The sequence below is a fragment of the Myodes glareolus genome, chromosome 7 (assembly GCF_982192425.1).
Source record: "Myodes glareolus chromosome 7, mMyoGla1.1, whole genome shotgun sequence".
NCBI lineage: Eukaryota > Metazoa > Chordata > Mammalia > Rodentia > Cricetidae > Myodes > Myodes glareolus.
The window spans coordinates 18,379,583-18,401,012 of NC_142032.1; the positions used below are offsets into that span (position 1 = coordinate 18,379,583).

The window sequence follows — 21,430 nt, forward strand, 5'->3', positions numbered from 1 at the left end:
GGTGTCTGACCCGGATGTGCTCCTCCTTTCCGGGAAGGAGAAGGGGAGAGCACATCGCTGGGGCGTTCCGGCGGAGGCGGTGCACCGTAAGCATGCAACGGTTGCTCCTTCCGTCCCTGAAGGCCTTCACGGGGAGCCGCAGTGTCGGGCTCCTAGTCCATAGGGCGGCGTCCAGAGTACAGGTACCCAGTGCAGCTGGCTCCCATCACGGAAGCCCAGCTGGGGTGAAAAAGGCTAGTATAAAGTTAACGAACCGCCCCGCCGGTTGGTTACCTCCCTGTCATTTCAGGACACGTTCATTTCCTCGTGTCCAGACAGCCCCCTGAATGCGGATCCAGAAATACTGCCCCCGGTTTGTGCATTACTGGCCAATTTATTTAGCTTTTATGTTTCAATTTCCTAATCTGTAGAATGGGGTAACTACTCAAGGTTTTGGTGAGGATTAATATTTTTAGTATACATCAAACCTTTAGCACATGATAAAAGCTCAGTATTTTTTTGCACATTTGGTCTTTGCTAAAAGTGTCATGAACTACTGTATAACCCCATTCTACAGAGAAGGGAATTGAGATTTATTTTAAGTTGTTTGTCTAAGATACCCACTTAATTAGAAGTAGGAAACTGAACAAACATCTTACTGGTAGGATTAGAACCAAAGAGAACATGTATTCTCGTATCTGATAATTATTAGTAAAAGGTGAAAGATTTGGGGGATGGGAAGAGAAAGCAGAGAATTCTAGTCATTATAATTGTGTTATGATCTAGGAAGAGAAAAAGAAATGCTCACATGGCCTCTGCCCTGGAGAAGTTAGTTTATTCATTGTTGGCTCACTTGTTATAAATATGTATTGGGTCTTGCTATGTACGGAACCAGTGCCATAAACAAAGGCAATGGAAGAGAGGGGAAGAGAGAGAGAATAAGATAGACCAGAACCTGCCATGCAGAGCTCCCAGCTCTGTGAGACCTACGGACCTGAATACACATGGCAGTGTGTTAAGGGTTGTGGTTGGGGAGGTCCTTGTGTTGTGAGGGTGATCTGTTGTGAGGCTCTGGGAAGTTTGGGGTGTAACAATGCAAGCCCAGATCAACAGTATCAGTCAGGCAAGTGTGGGAGGGGATAGCACTTTTAGAGGCTGAGGGGAGAAAGAAACCCATTGGGAAAAGGGCCCTGGTGGTCCAGTTGAGAGATAGCTGTCAACCATCGTGGGAGCTGTGGAAATGCAGCGTTTGTGAGGCCCTTTTCTCTAGCTGTCAACCATCGTGGGAGCTGTGGAAATGCAGCGTTTGTGAGGCCCTTTTCTCCAGGCAAATTGAGGTCGAGAGTGGGTAGCAGTCTTTCCCCGATTCTTTGGTTATAATTTTCTTATTTGTTCCTCAGTGTGGTTGCAACTTTGGCAGCAGGCATCCTCTGAGGCCAGGGCAATATGGCACTGTCACTGAAGTGACTTTACAATCCGGAAAAGCTGCAGTGCCCCTTCCCTCAAAGGCAGCTGAACAGGCAGTGGGCCGATGGCTCCTGGTCTGCAGCGGAGCAGTCGCTGGAGCCGTTATTCTTGGAGGAGTAACTCGGTGAGTCATTTGCTCTGGGTGAACCAGGTTGTCAGTGGGAAAGGCTCTGGGCATCCTCTCAGTTTACAGTTGGAGAAGCTAGCTTGCTTTGTCTTAGAACAGGTCAGTATTTTATTGGTAGGAGCCTGTCAGAAGGACAGGATTTCTTCTTCACTGGTAGCTGGGCATTGTTCCTGTATGGTTAACCTCGCCAGTGTTCAGATTGAGCCCAACTTTTCCCCCTGCAGTTTGTTTGCTTAAATTAAACACATATGTTCATATACCACAATTGCTTCATGTGTCTCTTAGGTTATCTTTATGTCTGTAAACAAACTTTATGGATTTAGGCTTTCCCTTCTCCCACATCTTTGAAGTTTTGTTGCTTTTGAAGAAGGCCAAGTCATTTGTCCTGTGGTTACCCACAGTCTGACTTATCTAGTGATGTCTAACATAGTCTTTGTCCTCGTCTGTCCTGGAAATGAGTAGTTTCTTACTAGATTCTGATTGGTAATGAGGGGGTGAGATACTTCATAGGTGACTGGAACATTCATTCTAGAATCTGTTGGGGACATCAACTATATTTATTATTGCCTATATCCATTATTTCATTAGAATTCCAAAACAGTGATATTTTTATTAATGATAAAGAGAAACTTTCCCTCATTACCAGTGTCATTAGCCCAGGAAACAGTCCTCATATGAAAGGCAAGACTTGATTCATTCTCTTCATTTACTAATTTTCAAAATAGTAAATTGTTCCCAAGATCCTCCAAAGGCTACAGATAAAGGATTTGGTGTTTAAAGTTTTGTTATGAGTTCATACATTTAAAGACATTGATGTGTCTCAGTCCACTGTGAGGATTGTATTGGTAGTTTACTTAAATTCTTCCATCTTAATTGGTGGGAATCTTGAAATTGGTCCCAGCATCTTTTGACAAGGCCCTTTGATAGCATCTTTGCTTTGTGGTACAATAAGGTTTTCCAGGCTTATTTTGTGCATTTCTCACCTTGACCTTTAGATTAGGAACCCCAATTCCTTTTTGGTGAAAGCAGTTTTTAATGTGTGTGTCTATATGTGTGTGTGCATCTGCATACATGTGGAAGTCAGATGACTTTATGCTTCGTTCCTAGGTGCTGCCCACCTTTCCTTCATTGTTGTTGTTTGTTTGTTTGTTTGCTTGCTTGCTTTGAGGCAAGGCCTGTCACTGACCTTGAATTTGTCTCTACCTGTCCACAGCTGGGATTATAAGCGGATTATAAGCGTGTGCTATTGTACCTATTTTTTTGTTTGTTTTAGACATTGGTTCTGGGGCTTGTGTTCAGGCAGGCACTTTATTGGATGAACTACCCTCCAGCCCCTACTTTTTAATTTTAATGAAGTGTGTGTGTTTATTATCTTCATATTCGTTGCGCTCTGTTTCAAAATATGGTGTTATTAAACCTTGGCTGTTATGGCACATTGCAACAAATTTAATATTCTTTTGTACCTATACTTCTGCAATAAGTCTCTTTTCCTGATGTGGAGAATGTTAGTTTTAGCTAGTGTTATTATATATAACTCGATGGTTGAATAAATACTTAGTGTGTGCAAGGCCCTGGGTTCAGTCCTTAGCACCAAAATAATGAGAATGTTGCTTGTGTATTTATTATACATTTCTTTAATGTAAACATTGTTTTTGCCTATATAGAAATGCTAGTGAAAGAATTGGGTGGGACCAAGTCATGGTGGCACATGCCTGTAATATCAGTACTTGAGAGGTGAAGGAGGCTAGCCTGTTCTACCTCAGAGACCCTGTTTCAGGAAAGAAAAACACCAATAAACAATAAATGGGGTGGGGTTGGGTAAAAGACTTGAGAGAATGGACTGAAGGTTTAAAGAAATAAGAGCTGGCATGCAGGGTCTGGTTTGTGCAAGAACTCTATATCCAGCAATGCAAACAAAAAAGGAAGAGGAAAGGAACTCATACCCACGGGTTAAGTTCACATCTACTTGTTGCCATAGACTATTTAGGAGTAATCTAGAATCATACACTCACATTTCTATCCTAAGGCTGACGGAGTCTGGCCTCTCAATGGTAGACTGGCATTTAATAAAAGAGATGAAGCCACCCACAAGCCAAGAAGAATGGGAAGCAGAATTCCAGAAATACCAGCAGTTTCCAGAATTTAAAATGTAAGTGTTAGAAAAGAGTGAGGTAAATGTCATTGTGTGTGTGTGTGTGTGTGTGTGTGTGTGTGTGTGTGTGTGTGTGTGTGTGTGTAGCAGGCCTGGAGACGTGGTTTCTCTCCGAACCTGGAGCTAAGCTCACTGCTGGCAAGTCTCAGTGCTTTTCCTGTCTCTGTCCCCCACAGCACTAGAGTTACAGGAACACACAGCCACACCCAACTTTTTATATGGGTGCTGGGGATTTGAATTCAATTCCGTATGCTTGTGCCGTGAGCATTCTTACTCAGTGAGCCATCTCCAAAGTCCCTCACGTAAATATCCTGTTTAGTTAGGGTTACACTGCTGTGACGAACCACCATGATCAAAGACAACGTGGGGAGGAGAGGGGTTATTTCAGTTCTGTATGACAGTTCATCATTCACATCAGTGAGGGCAGGAACCGGGAGGCAGAGGCCGTGGAGGATGTGTACCACTCTCAAGGCAGCGGAACCTGGGAGAGTGGAGCCTAAAAATGAGGTGGACCGAAGTCTCGTGCAATAGCCAGCTTTATTCAGAGCATCAGGCAATTTATACTTTTAGGGTTAAGAAGGATCACGTGAGTAAGGTATTCAATCAAAGGACAAGCCACATGTGGCAGAAACATATTTTTTCATAGAGACACTCCTATCTGCCACACCTGGGAGGAACGTGGAAACATTCTAAGAACAGTTCTGTGTTTTGAAGAAACTGAGGTCACAAGACTCTTGTCTTTTTTCCTGAAGTTTTTCACTAGCACTCAGAATTCTCACACAGCTCCGTTCTTGGATTGTGTTCCGACAGAGGAGTGCTGCTTACTGACTTGTTCCCCATGGCTTGTTCAGATTGCTTTTTTTTTTTCTCATTTCAAGTACAGTTTATTTCAAAGACCTCACTACTGAATGCACATATTCTCTCTTTCTCTCTCTCTCTCTCTGGACTGTTGGGTTCTAGTTCTAAGTATTTAAATATTTTAACAACTTCATTCAGTATAATTAGTATGTAATAGATCATACATATTTAACTCGTACAGTTGACGTCTGTGCCTGCCCATGAACCCTCTACAATCAGTATGAGTCGATCAGTCAGACCAGGTTTCTCATGCTTCTTTCATTGTTCCAGCTTGACAATCCCTACCCTGCCACCCCCAGACACAACTGACCTGTGCCCTTTCATTATACAGATTATGGAATTTCATATAAATAAATAAAATCATGTCAGGCATAAGCTCTGTTGTCTGACATTTTTTCACCCAGCAACATGGTTTTGAGGATGCTGCCCACGGGAGAATGTACCGGTCCCATCAGGTGGGTGTGCCATACACTGTCCACCATGTGCTGGTTCCTAGAGTTTTTCCTTGTCGTTTTCAGCCTGCTTTCTTATAGAACCCAGAACCATCAGCCCAGGAATGGCACCACCCTCAATGGGCTGGGCCCTCACACATCAATCACTAATCAAGAAAATGCTCTACATGCTGGGTGGTGGTCGCACATGCCTTTAATCCCAGCGCTGAAGAGATAGAAGAAGATGGATCTTAGTTCAAGTCTAGCCTGGTCTACAGAGTGAGTTCCAGGACAGCCAGGGCTGTTACACAGAGAAACCCTGTCTCAAAAAAGCAGAGAGAGAGAGAGAGAGAGAGAGAGAGAGAGAGAGAAGAGCTGAACCCAATAGTGGTTTCTTCTCTTTTCATTTTTGACTTCCATTTTGCCTAGCCTGAATCATGACATGACACTGGCAGAATTCAAGTTCATCTGGTACATGGAATACTCACACCGAATGTGGGGTCGAGCTGTAGGCCTTGCGTACATCCTGCCTGCTGCCTATTTCTGGAGAAAGGGTTGGCTCAGCCGTGGCATGAAAGGACGTGTTCTTGCCCTCTGTGGCTTAGTCTGTTTCCAGGTAAGATTTATTCAAGGTTGGGAAACCAGAGATGCTCAAAGAGCTTCCTAGTGGGTATTAATTAAGGACATCATCTTCGAAGCACTACAATAGCATTTTAGTGCCATAGGCTTGGCTTTAAATCCCATTTCTGCCACTTAGGGCAAGCTATCTGACTTGTCATATATGATTTCCTTACTTATTCTGAGTAGAGACAGTAATAGTACCACTTAGGGAGTACAGATATTAAATGAGATAATACCTATAAAGCAGTTAATTGGGTGTCTGAAATCAGTGAGGTCTCAATAGTGTGTTTTCTGTGCCACTGGAAGGAGAGCTCCTGTCTCCTTTGGTTTTCTTCCGGGTTCTCTTCCATTTGTTTCTAACTTGTGTGTTGTCTTAGAGTGATCCCTACTGTAGAGTGACTACAGAGGCGAACAGGAAAACTCCAAAAGAAATAGTTCGGGGTTGAAAGTCGGGATACAGATGTAGCTGATGTTCAGGTATAAGCGGTATTTAAAATCATGTAAGCTGGACTTCTTACAGAGGAGAGCTTCAGGAGATTCTCACAGTTAACGCCAAGAACCAAGAAAGGGAACTAGAGGAGACACCTGCACGTATTTGGGACAAAATGTAAAGTTCCTGATGGTATCCCAGCATCAAAGAAACATCAGCATTTGACCAGTAGGAAACTAGGTGGTTAATTTAACTCAGAAGTGGTAAGGAGATAAGCTAATGAAGCAATTAACGAGGCATTAGAAACTACAGTAAAGAATTAGACACTAATAAAAGTTAGTTTGTAGAAGTTTATTATAAAAGTTAACTATTATTATGTTTTTATAACTAAGCAAATTAGATGAAATAAAAGTTTAATTTTATAATTAAACATTAAAAATTAAGGTAGAAATTTAAGTTGTCAGGTAGGGTTGTGGGAGGAAGTAAGTTAGGCTAGAGAACTGTATAGCCGTCATTTTTCCAGGGTCCCTGAAGATGAAGGTAATTATAATAGTCAGGCTGGTCTCGAAAGGGGAGGAAATATCCCCAAAGGGTTACCTGAAGAAGTGAAAGAAACTCATCCCTTTGGCCTGATTCTGTGGGATTGGAAGCAGTGGGTGAAATGATTGTGTCTTATCTGATAAAACTGGAATTGATGTAGTTGGGTTATTGCTAGTTAAAGCAGAGAACCGTGGAGTGTGATGCATTCTGTGAGCTTTCTAAACATAAACATGCATTTTGTTGGGGGGAATGGTGAGATTCTCTTGTCATTGGTTGGTTGGTTTGGTTTGGATTTATGAGATAGTCTCGTGTACCTAATCCAGCCTCCAACTTGCTGTGTAGCCAAGTATGACCTCAGATTGCTGATTCTGCTCCCTCTACTTCCCAAGGACTGGAATTAAAAGTCTGGGCCACCATACCTAGTTTAAACGTGCACTTTCTTTACCTGTCTTCTGCGTTCTCCTCCCTCCCTTCCTTCCTAAGAGCTGAAGTCTTTCTGTGACTGAATTTGGAGTTTAAATTTCTTCATCTCCAGTTTCCAGTTTCATTTTTCTTAGAGAGTAGAAATACATTTTTGCAAAGCAATCTACATGCAAAATCTTACATATTTGTATGCCTTCCCCCAGGCTTTTTTGTTTGTCTTATACCCACCTATCTTGACAATAATTGTTTTTAAACAGTTAACCTTTATTAAGCTTTTTCCAAATATAATCTAGTTTTCATAAACCAAAATATTGTGTTTCACTGGTTTGCATGTTAAATTATATCAAGTATTTGTAAAGTTTTGAGTGCAGATAAACTCTTGGGTAATGTCATATACCTGAACTACACAAAACACGTCTAAACAATGATCAAGCATTAATACTGTTAATGCAGAATCGCCAACAGTTCACACTTCCTGAACACTGGCTGTGAACACTAGAAGGGTGTGGAAACAGGTTGGGAGGGTGTTCTTTCTGATAATGTACTTTCTCAGTAGAACCCAACAGGTCAAACCTTGTTTGATTTGCCCCTCTCTTCTTGAATTCTAGGGTCTTTTGGGTTGGTATATGGTGAAAAGTGGATTAGAAGAAAAACCAGAGTCCTATGATATTCCTCGGGTCAGTCAGTACCGCCTCGCAGCCCACCTGGGATCAGCACTTGTTCTTTACTGTGCCAGCCTGTGGACCTCACTGTCCCTGCTGCTCCCTCAGCACAAGGTAAGCGCCCGTCGGCACAGGTGCACAGGTGCTGCCTCCTCAGCACAAGGTGAGTGCCAGTCGGCCTCACTGCACAGGTGCATAGATGCTGATAGGCAGGGAGATGGAAATCTGGTTCTAATGCAAAGTTAGTAAGTCAGATTCCCTTGGCTATTGTAAAGAATGTGTCTGAGCATGCGTGCACAACTAGCTCTTTCAGACATAGGTCTCAACTCTTTGGGATGGATATATATGTATGTATCTCCAGAAGTGAAGCTGCTCAGTAACATAGAGACTCTTTGGGATGGATATATATGTATATATCTCCAGAAGTGAAGCTGCTCAGTAACATAGAGACTGAACATCTTGTCAACATCGTCTAATGAGGAACGTGAAAACACAAGTTTTAGGAAAAAGGCAAGGAGAACTGCCAGTGAGGATAGCCCCACCACTTTAGCCCTGGCTCCCCAGTGGAGACTCAACTCCAGAGCAGGAGCTGTGGCTGCACCTGTGCTGGGGAACCGTCTCAAGCTACCAAACTCATTTCTTCCCTTTCTTTCTGTCCCTTCTTTTTTTTTCCACTTCTTTTTTGGTTTTTCAGTTCAAAGTTTCTCTTTGTAATAGCCCTGGCTGTCCTTGAAGTCGCTTTGTAGACCAGGCTGACCTCAAACTCACAGAGATCCACCTGCCTCTGCCTTCCCCATGCTGGCATTAAAGGCGTGCACCACCAGGTTCATCTTTTTTCTGATATTTACAAATAGTGATTGTTGGTTTGGTGAGGTGGTCCAACAAGCCTGGAAACCTGAGTTCAATCCTGTAACCCCACATGAAGGTGGATGAGGAGAGTAGAATACACAAAGTTGTATTTTGATATCTACACGTGTGCTGTGGCATGAACATGTATGCACATACACATACAAATGCACCAATAATTTAAAATGCTTAATTTAAAAAGTGATTATTAAATAAATATTAAAGTGTGAGTTGGCCTAGATAAGCTGTTCATGGAGAACATTTTGATGTGACATCAGATTTTTCAGTAGAATCACCTAATAGGTATTTAGAGCTAGGACTTGGGTCCCAGTAAGGACTGGAGATGTTCACAGGAAAACCAAATATTGAAGCCTTTCCATAGTAAATAGTCCTCATCTGAAAATTCTTCTTCCTCCGACTTCCAAGCCTGCATCCACAGCTGTCTACTGACACCCTGCTCCCGTGTTCCAATCCCTCAAATCTTCCCAGTCCTTCAGTACTCATACGCCCACACTCTTGGACAACCCCCCCCCCCCCCAACACTGGAATTGAACTATGCTAGGTTACTGATACTCTACCTAATTATAGAAAGAATTTGAGTGATTCACTATAATTAAGTGATATACTGTCATGTTCTTTACTGCAGTAACACTAGCTACTGGGGGCTATTTAAATTTAATTGATTGAAATATCTGGGAAGATACATAATAAATGTCTAACAATGAAATAAATGTATTCAGAACATTGTCTGCTGGGTACTTATTCTATGTTAGAACAGTGTCTGCCGGGTACTTATCCTATGTTAGATCAGTATCTGCCGGGTACTTATCCTATGTTAGAACAGTGTCTGCCGGGTACTTATCCTGTGTTAGAACAGTGTCTGCCGGGTACTTATCCTGTGTTAGAACAGTGTCTGCCAGGTACTTATCCTATGTTAGAACAGTGTCTGCCGGGTACTTTTCCTCATTAGCAGACAAATTGTCTAGATTTGGATTTGGAGATCTTCCTGCCTCAATAGTTCCTACCAAAGAGATTACCTGATTATCCTTTACAGTTACCTGAAACCCGACAGCTGCTGTGGTTGAGACGCTTTGCTGGAGGCACAGCAGGCCTGGTGTTCCTCACGGCTCTCTCAGGTAGGCCTCATCCCAGCACACTTGGTTCATTTCCATCCAGTGTGAAGTGGCATTTCTTGCCTAATATTCTGTTGTTCCTGCTGCCTCTCTGTCTTTTCCTGTCACACTTGGCTCCTTCACTGCCACTATCCACCCTCTGTTTTCTGCTCCCAGGAACTGTAAGCTATGTATAGAACAGAGATGATGACTGTAAGTCATGTACATGAAGTGCTTAGAACAGGGCCTGGCTTGTAGCAAAAGCTGTGTTAGTTGTGTTGTGGAAACATTATTACATATTACACCAGAATGGGTCAGACAGGTGACCTGTCCTCAGTGATGATCAAAGATGTTCAAGTTCACTGGAGCTGGGACCAATGTAGGTCCTTCCTCCTAAGAGTTTTACACTTTTTTTAAAATTTATTTGTACATGTGTATGTCTGAGTGTATGCCACGTGTGTGCAGGTACACAAAGAGTCCAGAAGAGGGCATTGGATCCTCTCTAGGTAGAGTTACATGTAGTTGGGAGCCTCCCAACGTGGGTGTTGGGAATCAAACTCGGATCCGGAAGAGCAGCAACGGTTGAGCCATTGCTCATCCCTAGATGTTGACCTTCACCTTCCTAACTCTCAGTGCACCATCTAATCCAGGAATCAGAATCCCCATGTGGTTACACTTAAGTTAAGGTTAAATAACATTTAGCTTTCATTCAGTCACACTAGCCGCATTGAGTGATCAGCAGACACATGTGGCTTGTGGCTAATGTATTGCAGGAAAAACAGACATAGAACAAGTCCATTATCAGAGAAAGTTATTGGACAGCACTGCTCCATCATGAAAATAACATTTAATTCAAACCAGGAGCCTACCCTACTCCTGATTCTTTGCTCTTCATTTCTTTTCTATATAATGTGTATTTTGGTCTTATAAGTCATGTTTATAAAGATGATTCAAATTTCTTTGACTCTGTTGATAATAATGGATCATCCATCCATTTACACCTGCCTTCTTTTTGTGCTTTTCCAGGGTTTAGTTTGTCAGTTTGTGATTTCTTTCTTTTTTTTTTTTTGTATCTTCTTTGTTTCTTCAACAAGTATTGATTAAATTCTTGGAAGAAAGACAGAAAATGTACAACAAAACCATGTTCAGTAACTCAGTACTGTAGTACTATGAGGAAAATAAAGCAAGATGAAGGGGGAGGAATGGAACAGAAGAGCCATGTCAGACCATAGGGGCTTCCTCTAGTAAGGTGACGTCTGAGCAGAGACTGAGCAAGTAAGGGAGTGAACTCTAAAGTTCCAAGACAGATCAACAGTAGTTAGGGACAGGAAGGACACAGAATCAAAAACAAAGGACTTTTTCCAAAGTAATAGGATCTCCTCCAGAGCCTCTGATCTCTAACAGACGCACTGGAATCTTGGGGTCGGAACTGATACGGGTTAGAGGTGTTACTGAGTTCCTGTGGAGACTGTGATATATGTTCTCTACCTGAGAAGCTCAATTGCCTATTTTTCTATTGTCCTCGAAATAGTTCCTTTGTCTAGCTCTGGGGTAGGAGACTTCTGTATTCAGAGCTGATATTTGGTCTTTATTTTGATACATCCTGTGTATCTTGGCATGCAGGGGCTTTTGTGGCAGGGCTGGATGCTGGGCTTGTTTACAACTCCTTCCCCAAAATGGGAGACACTTGGATCCCAGAGGATCTCCTTACCTTCTCTCCCATCCTGAAGAATGTCTTTGAGAATCCCACCATGGTGCAGTTTGATCACCGGCTTCTGGTAAGTGTGCTGGTTTGTGCTGCTGGGCATTGGAACCCTCACACATGTTTTGGGAGTGCCAGGGAGGCACTGGGCATCAGGACCCTCACATACGTTTTGGGAGTGCCAGGGAGGCACTGGGCATCAGGACCCTCACAAAGGGTTTGGGAGTGCCAGGGAGGCATTGACAACTGTTAGCATGGCAGTAACTGACTGTTCTTTTGGAGGCAATTCTAGGATCAAACAGATGTCAAATCTGACATTTTTGTCATTACATCCAAATTCTAGCTTAAAATCAGATAGGCAAGTTAATACTAACCCCACTCAATCCTGAATATGCCTAAGTGTCATTTCAGCAGAGATGCGATTAGAGAACAGACTGTAGTCTGTGGCTGAGCACATAGCTATGGAAGAGCCCAAAGGTGCCTCATTAATACTTGTCCATTTATTGAAGCCCATAGGTACTGGTGGTGTGGAAACCCTACTAAGACTGGCCTGGCAGCCTGAGTGGATACCCAAGAGACCCTAGCGTTGTGTGAGCAGCAGGACAGGGTCACAGGGAACAATGACCTGTGTGATGGAAGAGGAAGACTTAGATAGCTGGCAGATCTGAGAGGAGCTTTAAAGGGACACGAAGATTAGCTGTTAGGAATACATGTAAAGAGAGACCAAAGGAGACCCCACAGCTTCTCCTGCAGCATTCCTAAAACATGAACAGTGGAAATGGAAACTCTAGAGTGAGCCTTAAGCTAAGGGCAGGATGTCATCAGGTGGAGGCATGGTGAGTGTGAGATGGTAGACAAGGAGATGTAGAGAGGACTCATGTCCATGGACTAGAGTTGACATTCCCACCCCTACACAGTGTTTTAGCATAAATAAAAGTATGGTTGGATCTGTCCCTATAGCTCGCTCTGAAACAGATGTAAAGACATGATAGAAAACATTCTCTCTGGCATGAATGGAGAAAAGAATCTTATTGCCAACCCCAGACCCTTATTCTGGTATAAATGAAACTAAGATTTTCATTGTTTTTACCAGCTAGAAGCACTACCATCCCTTCTACTCTCAACCCAGGGAAGTTAAATCCTTTGTGTGTTATGGTCAGCCCTGCTTTAGGAATAGGGGATTAGGGCTGGAGAGATGGCTCCGTGGTTAAGAGCACTTGTTGCTCTTGCAGAGGACCCAAGTTCAGTTCTCAGCACCCATGTGTGTACTCATACTAACTCTAGTTCCAGAGGTTCCAACACCCTTTTCTGGCCTCCTCAGGCGCCGCATGCACATGATACACAGACATGCATGCAGGCAAAGCACCCATGCACATAAGATAAAAATAAATCTTTGAGGAAAAAACACGAATGTAAAATTATATATAAAATTACAGCTAAGGGTATAAGGTCTGATATAAAAGGCCAGGCTCTCCCCAGAGGGAGGTAAGTGTGTAAAGTAGTAAACACGCTCAGGTGTGCCTGGGTGATAGTGCGCCTCAGTTCCAGCAGAAGGGGACTGTGGGTGGAGCAGTGTTCCCAGAAGGAGTGCCTGCAACCCCCACACGCATGATGACCATCTTTCTTTCTTCTAGGGCATCACATCGGTCACTGCTATTACAGTGCTCTACTTCCTGTCCCGGAGAATCCCCCTTCCTCGAAGGACCAAGATGGCAGCAGTGACTCTGCTCGCTTTGGCATATGCACAGGTACCAAGCCCTTCTTGAGCTGATGGTATTCCCCAAACAAAGTTAATGTTAATCGTAGGTTAATAATAAAAAAATACATAAAAAGTATCAAAACACTATTGTCATAAGAGGAATGAAAATTGGCTGGCTAATAATGCAACAGCTTTTTAATATCAAAGAAGAGCAACTTAATGAATATCATTTTGTAGCTATCATTCTATGGAGAGCTAAATTTTGGGTGTGGGGCGAGCAGGCAAAGAGATGTTATTAGCATGGGTGCAGGAAAATGGATACATTTAGATATTCTTGGTGAGACCATGAGTCTATAATAGCTTTCATCAGAGGGCAATTATACAATATAATATCTATTATATATATATATATATTATATATATAATATAATATAATGCTTTGATCCAGAAGACTGATGGTTGTGCCTGCCGTAGAAATACCCTTCTGTACTAGGAGCTTTGTGTGAGGAAACTCAGAATTGTGGTGATTAAAATTGGAAGCAAACTAAACCAACCATGCATGTCTTTGCTGTGGAGCACTGCACAGCAGTTTAGGGAAAATCAAGTGGCAGAACAATATTTTTAACAGCACAGGACTATATGCATCTGTATATTCCAACACTTGGAAGACAGGCAGGTGAGTTCAGGACTAGCCTGGTTTACATAGTGAGTTCTAGGCCAGCCAGGGCTTCACAGTGAAACTCTGCCTCCAGCAAACAAAAGTGAAAGCCTGTATCTCTCAGTAACCACATATATGAAAGTAAGGCATATAGAAACTGGTAACCATAACTACCGATGTGGAATAAGACAGGTAGATGCTGGGTATAGTAGCTCGTGCCTGTAATCCCAGCACTAAGGAAGAGGGTTGCTAGCACCATGAGTTCATGCGACAAGGGAATTTCAGGTTTACCTATTCTATTTGAATTTCATTGATTTACGTGTTTTACGCTTGCTTATGGGCGTTAAATACATGCTTTGTCATGCTCTGATTTGACCGCTTGGAGGCTTGTGTATCTGGCTCACACATGCAGTCACTTTCAGTATTACTAGCTTTCTTTTTTTTTCTACAACAGGTGACCTTGGGCATTAGCACTCTGCTTATGTATGTTCCAACTCCTCTGGCTGCCACACACCAATCAGGCTCCTTGGCACTGCTTAGTGGTGCCCTTTGGCTCATGAATGAACTCCGAAGGGTACCAAAATAATTCTGAGAATCACTCACTAGGACTGAAACTATCTTGGTAATTTATCAGCAATCACAAGAACTTAGGAGGGTGGCCTTGACATGCCACATGGCTTACATATCGGTCATGTCTCAAGACTGTTATGAGATGAACACTGGATCAAGAATGCCACTAAGGTGTCCTTACACCAAAGGTTTCCTTTAAAATCTGCTGCAGAAATAAGTGTCCGTCATTTGCTGCTGCTTACTAGGCAGTCTGGCTTTTCTTAGCGTTAGGAAGATCTTGGATTTCCGTGTCCTTGTGCTGCAGAATCCTGTCCACTAATCAGGCTGGTGGTGACAGTGACAGACCCAAGAACAGGTGCCCCAGTGGAGTTACTGGACCAGTCGACAGGTAACTGAATGTTGGTTTGTGACCAACATCTAGTGTTGTTATATCTTCTTAAGCACCTAATGAACTAGATTTTGAAGTGAAGATCCTCTTTTATGTATGTGTGTGTGTTTGTGTTAATATATGCCATGTGTGTACATAATGCCCATGGTGGCCAGGGAAAGTGCTGGATCCCTTAGAGCTGGAGTTATAGGCAATTGTAAGCTGCCTGATATGGTTGCTGGTAACCAAACACGTGTACTCCGGAAGAGCAGCGGTCACTCTCATAGCTGAACCACCTCTCTAGTCCGGGGTGAATATTATTAAAATTAATTGTTAGTCAGGCAATGGTGGCACATGCCTGTAATCCCAGCACTTGGGAGGCAGAGGCAGGTGGATCTCTGTGATTTTGAAGCCAGCCTGGCCTACAGAGTGAGTTCCAGGACAGCCAGGGCTATTACACAGAGAAACCCTGTCTCGAATACCCACCCTGAAAAAAAAAATTTTAAATGTTTACAATTTCTAGTTTTTAAAAATGATACGGAGGCTTAGTATGTCTACCTGAAGTTGCCCATTTGCAGTTTCTGAACCAGATGATCAGTCTTTCAACTCTAGTATTCTGTGAGTCTGTGTATCCTAAAGGGTATGCTCTCAGCTAGTCTTAGCAGAACAAAGACACATGTTTTATTTCCCTAGTCCCAGTCCCTCAGGGCTTGTGCTGTTGCACGGGAGGGGTTTCCTCAATCTCAGAACTCAAGACTCATCTTAGACCCACTCAATCCAAGCCCTTGGAACAGAAGTGTGGTGGGTTTTCGAGACAGGGTTTCTCTGTGTAGCCTGACTTTACAGTCACTCTAAACCAGGGACATCCCGAGTCAGCTCAGGCTTCGGGTGTTTACTTCATTTTTCTTTGATTACAGTTGAGCATGTCTGGAAACAGATCTGGTGTTTAGCTGTTTAACTGCACTGTGCTCTCTGTGCACTCCTGGTCAACAAGATCATCTTAGCTCTTTTTGTAGTTCTGTAATTTGCTGTCACCAGATAGATACCAAATACTGAATGAACTGGTGGAAAATAATAGTTACTGGTTTTATGTTCCAAATGTCTGTTTCAGAAAAAGCCATTGCACACTTAAAGGATCAAATAAATTTCCTTTAATGTTTTTAACAGTCTGTCAACAGTTCTGTCAATTGTTTTTAAACATAAAAGTAATTAAAACATGTATTTTCAGTCAGCTAACCCAGGATCTATCTTTTTTTCTTTTATGAGCCCCATTGGGTTGATCAGGACATAACTCTTATGACATCATTTAATCTTTTTAAGAATTCACTTATTATTGTGTGTGTATATGATGGGGAGTATACACTATGTACATGCATGTGCATGCAGAGGTCAGGGGACAAGTCGTGTGAGTTAGTTCTCTCCTTCCATCTTTGTGTGGGTTCTGGGGGGTCACACTCAGGTTGCCAGGCTTGTGGTCTTACCTGCTGAACTGTCTCAGTGGTCCAGATTTCTGTCTTTAGCCTACACTGAGATATGCTTCTACTGTGGCAGGGTTAATGACTGCCAAGAGTGAAGTTGGTCACAGAGACCGACTCTGGAGAATCATGATGCCAGTTTCCCTGTAGCCTTCCGGTCCTACGGTGAATGGTGGGTTATATGTGGGCATATGTGACACAGAGCTATGCCCCGACATGAGGGTTACTGAGTCACCATTCCAATGACATTGCACATTTTCTGTTTATAAGCTTCATGTTTATCAGAATATTCAGAACGATTCATGAAATTTAGGAATTCTATAGAATTCTTACTGAATGTGAAGCATCTGGAAAGCAGTCCCAGGCACCCAAAACAGCACGTCTGGGTCTAGGTCACAATGGAGATGCCAGAGCCACCGCAGAGACCACACTCAAGGTAGAAATCACGGAGGAGACGTGGCAGATACTTTACAGCTTCAGGAGACATAAAGTGTGGAAGGAGAACTTGAAGCAGAAGTCCTGGCAGGCAGAGTACTCAGGATCCCTACTGGCTAAAGAGGCGGGTCCTGTACTGCTAGTGGAGCCAACCTTGGAATGTGCTCCATGGGGTGGGCTGCTTAGGAATTGCCAGGGCTGCCTTCAGATCATGCTGTAGCTTAGATTTGGGTGTCCTCCAAGGGCCCACTTGTTAAAGGCTTGGCCCCAGGATGACATTATTGGGAGGTGGTGGGTCCTTGTAGGCACAGCTTCATAGGTCTTTAAGTCACTGGAGGACATATGAGACTCCCAACTCCATCCTCTCTTGCATCCTGGCCATGGCTGAGCAATTCCGCTTTGCTACACACGTCTGCCACAATGCACTTCTTCATCACAGGCTCAAGCAGAGGGAACACTTGACCTCTAAAACTGTGAATCAAAACAACCCTTTTCTCTTCATTAATGATCTCAGATGTTTCGTTACAGCAAGTAGAGAGTAACAACAGAGGGAGCGGACAGTGGGCGGGCTCTTTGGGGAGGGGGTCTGTCAGCTGTTGTCCTACGGTCAGGAGGGCTCAGAAGTAGACATATCTTCAAGCTTGTCCGCCATGCATGCAGGACTAAACATCCTATTACTCAGAACATTTTCAACTCTGGTTTTTATAAAAATGGGAACAATGGTCTCATAATTGAAAAAAATGGAAGCCCTTATATATGAGCAATTAATTCCACTTTACCATATAAAAGGGTCTCTTTATTGCTCAGATTTCCAAAAGACAAAATGGTCTATTGGTGCATGGTTTTCCTCTGTCTCTCTAATAGTATTAATGAACAAAAAGAATGAAATACTAGGGCAAAGGGGGAATGTGAAATACTACAATGGCAGCCTATTGGGATATAAAATAAGACAAGATGGCTCAAAATAGAACCTAAATGAGCCACCCACAGAGACAGAAACTCCAGGATTGGCAGGGCTTTTCCAGTGAGATCAGATCCAAGTTAGGAGCAAGGTGGCAGCCAAGGACAGAGCCACTCAGAATTCAGAACACCACCTATAAGTATTTGATTTCGGTGCATTCATTCGTTACTCTGTTGTTAGTCAAAGGTGCCAAAGCTTGGTTCTGAGACCTCACTTTTGAACATACCAACTTTTGTGGCACCGATCAAATCCTTACAAATTTGGCAGAAGTCCATCATCCGGACAGCAAGACTGAGGCTAAGCACAAAGTAGGAGACTCTGAACCAGCCATTGCTACTCCCAACTGAAATGAAGTCACACAAGTCCCATTCTGGAAACTGTCCAAGAATCACCACCAAGTTCTGTAATGAGGTAGAGAGCTCTATTAGGCATTTGTACCTTCACTCAGATTGCAGTTATGTTATTGGAATGCTGTGGTTAAGAAAAAAAAAATTGTTCAAAGTTAAACTAATTACTTAAAAGTAAAACCTGAAGTATTTTTAAAAAGAAAAAAAAACCACTCAGATGGAGTGAAAACTTGTCTAATGAAAGGATGTCACCCGACGGGAGTGATGGGAAAAACCTAGAACCAGTCAGGAGCAATATGCTCAGTTCTCAACCATGTAACAAAGTGTCCCTTCTTGTTCTTAACCTATGGAACTTCGGGAAGTCTTATGTTAATAAAGTCTGAATCTCATAATATTAAAACAGTAAATAGGATATAATGTACAAAACAAAAACTCAGACTAATTAAAATAAATTAAGAAATATATTTATATTGAAAAATGATAAAGATAGGCATCCTGAGATTTTTTTCAACTATAAAAAGAATGTAGGGTTTATCAATCCAAAAGGCTGTCATGATTAAATCATATACAAAGAACATATAACGTTCTAAAGAGCAATACAAAGTAAGTGCTTGACAAATGGTAGGTACTGGTACCGTCAGGGTGAAGAGTAAATTCGGTAAGGAGGGCTTCAAAACTGGACGGCTCATCTCCTCCCTCCAGCTTCAGTTTGAGCTTGTGAATCACAGCCACTGTTAACAAGATCTCCCAAGAACACCAAAACTGGTACATAGAAACTAAGATGAAATGAAAAGTTCCCTGAGGAGGCAAATGGCTAGCAAGAACATTTTTGTCATTTTAAAGCAGCATTAAAAAGGCAAAGGCTCACTCATAGGGCATAAAAAATAGAATTAAAGAGAACCTTAAATTTGAAAAGAAATGTCAATGACATAGTCCTGATGGAAAACAAAATATGTAAAAGTGAAAGCCTCTTTGATAGATGACTACTTATCTGATGTGCACCATGGTGGTGCAGAGCTATAATCACAGCACAATGAGGCAGGAGGATCATTGAGTACCAGGCCAGCCTGGGTTACATAATGAGACCCTGCCTATAAAGGAAAAAAGGAAGAAAATAATTTAGAACTTGCCTAACCACAGAGCTAATATATTTATTTATCTTCACCTTGGCTTATCCCTAGGCCATCTTAGTTTTTTTCCATTTCATAAAGTATTTCTTTTCTGTTCCCAGTATGGAATCTGTTTTCAAAGAAGTCCCATTTTTATTCTTTAAATTTAGAATTTTTTTTTTCTCTATTCTAACCCTACAAATAAAAGACTTTGGCAAAATGAAAAGGAAATGAGCCAGGTCTGGTGGTACCCACCTTTAAACCCAGCACTGTGAGGAAACAGAGGCAGGAGGATCAGGAGTTCAAGGCTAGCCTTGGCTACCTAAAAAAATTGGGCTCAAGAGATTTGCCTTACTCCCAAAAAGAAATCAAGCTACTATTTCTGCCCTGGGAACAATCGCAGGCAGGCCCCTCATGGGTCTGTGGGAAATAGTCCATGGGGGCAGGAGGAGCTGACACGTTGAGTGTCTGGAAGACTGGCTGCAGAGGGGCCGGTTTCTGAGAGGCTGTGGTGAGTACATGGTATGGCTTTCCTCTCCCCAGTAAAGGAAGTGCTATTTGTGACAGATGTCCAAACAAATGGCCAGCCTGCTCCATGGAAGATTTATCTAGTTATTCCAAAGTTTAGAATTTGCTTTCTTTCAAACATTCCAAAAATAGGTAAGAACTTTGATTTTAAGCCCCGCATGGTAGCACATGCCTTTAATCCCGGCACCTGGGAGGCAGGGGGATCTCTGTGAGTTTGAATTCAGGCCAGCCTGGTCTACAGAGTGAATTCCAGGACAGCCAGAGCGACATACACAGTGAGACCCTGTCTCGAAACCGCAGCCCCCAAAAGACTCAACTTTGATTTTACTGCCTTTGCCTACTCTCTTGATACTATTCTTCCTTAAACAAACAAACAAACAAAAAAGACCAAACAAATACATCCCATCCCAAAATACGTAAGATCTCAGCAGTGAAATGAGGGAAGTTGCTTTGAATCTTCTGCACAGAAAAATATGCCTGAGGCAGTAACCTGAAAACAGGCAAACCTGTCCTGGTAGTTTCTCCATTCCATAAGCACGCTTACGGCTCAAAAGGCAACGTGGATGCCCAGCAGCCTGTGAGGCACACAGACATGGAAATGTGTTCTGTGCTAGTCAGACCAAGTGTCAGATAAAATACTGTCAGGTCGTCAATGGATCATTCACTTCAAAGGGGTCCAGCCTCTCGGATCTACTTAACGTAATCAGCAACACTGTCAGGGATGTCAAGTAAGCAAGGAAGTTGTATCGTTTTGGTTGCCTTGAGATCCTGGTCCACTGAACCTCAGAGATCTTGGGTCCCTATTCAAGGCTGTGGATCTCCACATAAGGATATCTCTGTTACAGAGAAAGCAGGGGCAACTGCACTTGCTGGAATCTCTCTGGCTCTCTTATCAGTCAATCCAAGTTCAACCACGATTCCAGTTGCCCAATCAAAAACTTGCTTCAGCAAGAGGGGGAAATACTACATCCCAGAAACATACTAGCTTTCTGTGATAAAAGAGAAGCATGCTTCATTTGGGCTAAGCTTGGTCCCCTGTGTTAGCACTGGCCTCTCGCCACTTAGTTCCTCACAGATTACATTACGGCTTCTGAGAAAAGGTCCTGTCCTGGGCAAAAAAAAAAAAAAAAAAAAATTAAAGAAGTAGAAATTCCCAGGCCAAAGCAGCATCTGAGGCCAGTTGATGAAAGTGGAGGAATTCAGGAAGCAGCAGTCCTAAGGTTTTGGAGTTTCTCCGGTCCCAGTCCAGCCTCACGGCCCCACTTGCACCCCAATCATCGGCACCACTTGTTCAATCCACAGCAGGTCCAACGGAGCCGAGGCTCGAGTTTGTCGGCGATGAATTCTGTGGATTCGCAGAAGGTACAGGACGATGGCCAGCAGCACCACCAGGGTACAGGCGAAGAAGAGATAGTGGTTGTAGACAAAGGAGAGACGGAACCAGCTGCCATGGGCTTGCCGGACACCTCCCTGCCGAAGGTCCCTAGGGGAGTAGAAAGAACAACTAGTTTCAGAGTGAAACACTGGCTGTGATTTGAAGGATCCGCCCGGGTCTATCCCAATATTCATCCGCTCAGACAGCCTAAGAAGCCAGCCGCACCGAGCGAGTGAGGCTTCAGGGCATCCCCGGCCCAGGGGCTGACTGGTGCCTCCTGTACCTTCCTGTCCCTCGGGCCGGATGCTGCAGAACGTGGAGACAAACTCAAAAGGCCAATAAAACTAAGTTTTAAAAAAACAGACAAAACTGGTCACCTGCAAACTAAATCTTTTGTTGTTGTTTTTTGAAACAGGGTCATTGTAGCCCTAGCTATCCTGGAATTCATTATTGTAGATCAGACTGGCCTCCAACTCACAGAGATCCACCTGCCTCTGCCTCTTGAATGCTGGATTTAAAGTGTGCACCACTACACCAGACTGTAACATAAATCTTA

The 21,430-nt window shown here is 43.0% G+C and overlaps 2 protein-coding genes across 3 annotated transcripts in view; one reads left to right on the forward strand and one right to left on the reverse strand.

Annotated features, from left to right (window-relative positions):
• Positions 1-22: 22 nt before the first annotated feature.
• On the forward strand, positions 23-15,808 carry Cox15 (cytochrome c oxidase assembly factor COX15). Of its 2 annotated transcripts, none has more exons than XM_048452933.3 (9): positions 23-182; positions 1,380-1,570; positions 3,600-3,722; positions 5,444-5,630; positions 7,637-7,804; positions 9,591-9,672; positions 11,272-11,426; positions 12,985-13,098; positions 14,162-15,808. In XM_048452933.3, the coding sequence occupies exons 1-9, from the start codon at positions 93-95 to the stop codon at positions 14,291-14,293; spliced, it is 1,242 nt and encodes a 413-aa protein (XP_048308890.3). In that variant the 5' UTR covers positions 23-92; the 3' UTR covers positions 14,294-15,808. The 2 variants fall into 2 exon arrangements, with proteins under 2 accessions (XP_048308890.3, XP_085550090.1); XM_085693964.2 differs by lacking the exon at positions 23-182 and adding an exon at positions 203-352.
• The window catches only part of Entpd7 (ectonucleoside triphosphate diphosphohydrolase 7), a 44,368-nt gene continuing 38,718 nt past the window's right edge, over positions 15,781-21,430 (reverse strand). The window contains exon 13 of the mRNA XM_048452931.3: positions 15,781-20,982. Within this exon, the coding sequence (XP_048308888.2) occupies positions 20,751-20,982 (232 nt within the window). The 3' untranslated portion in view covers positions 15,781-20,750. The remainder of the gene's footprint in view (positions 20,983-21,430) is intronic.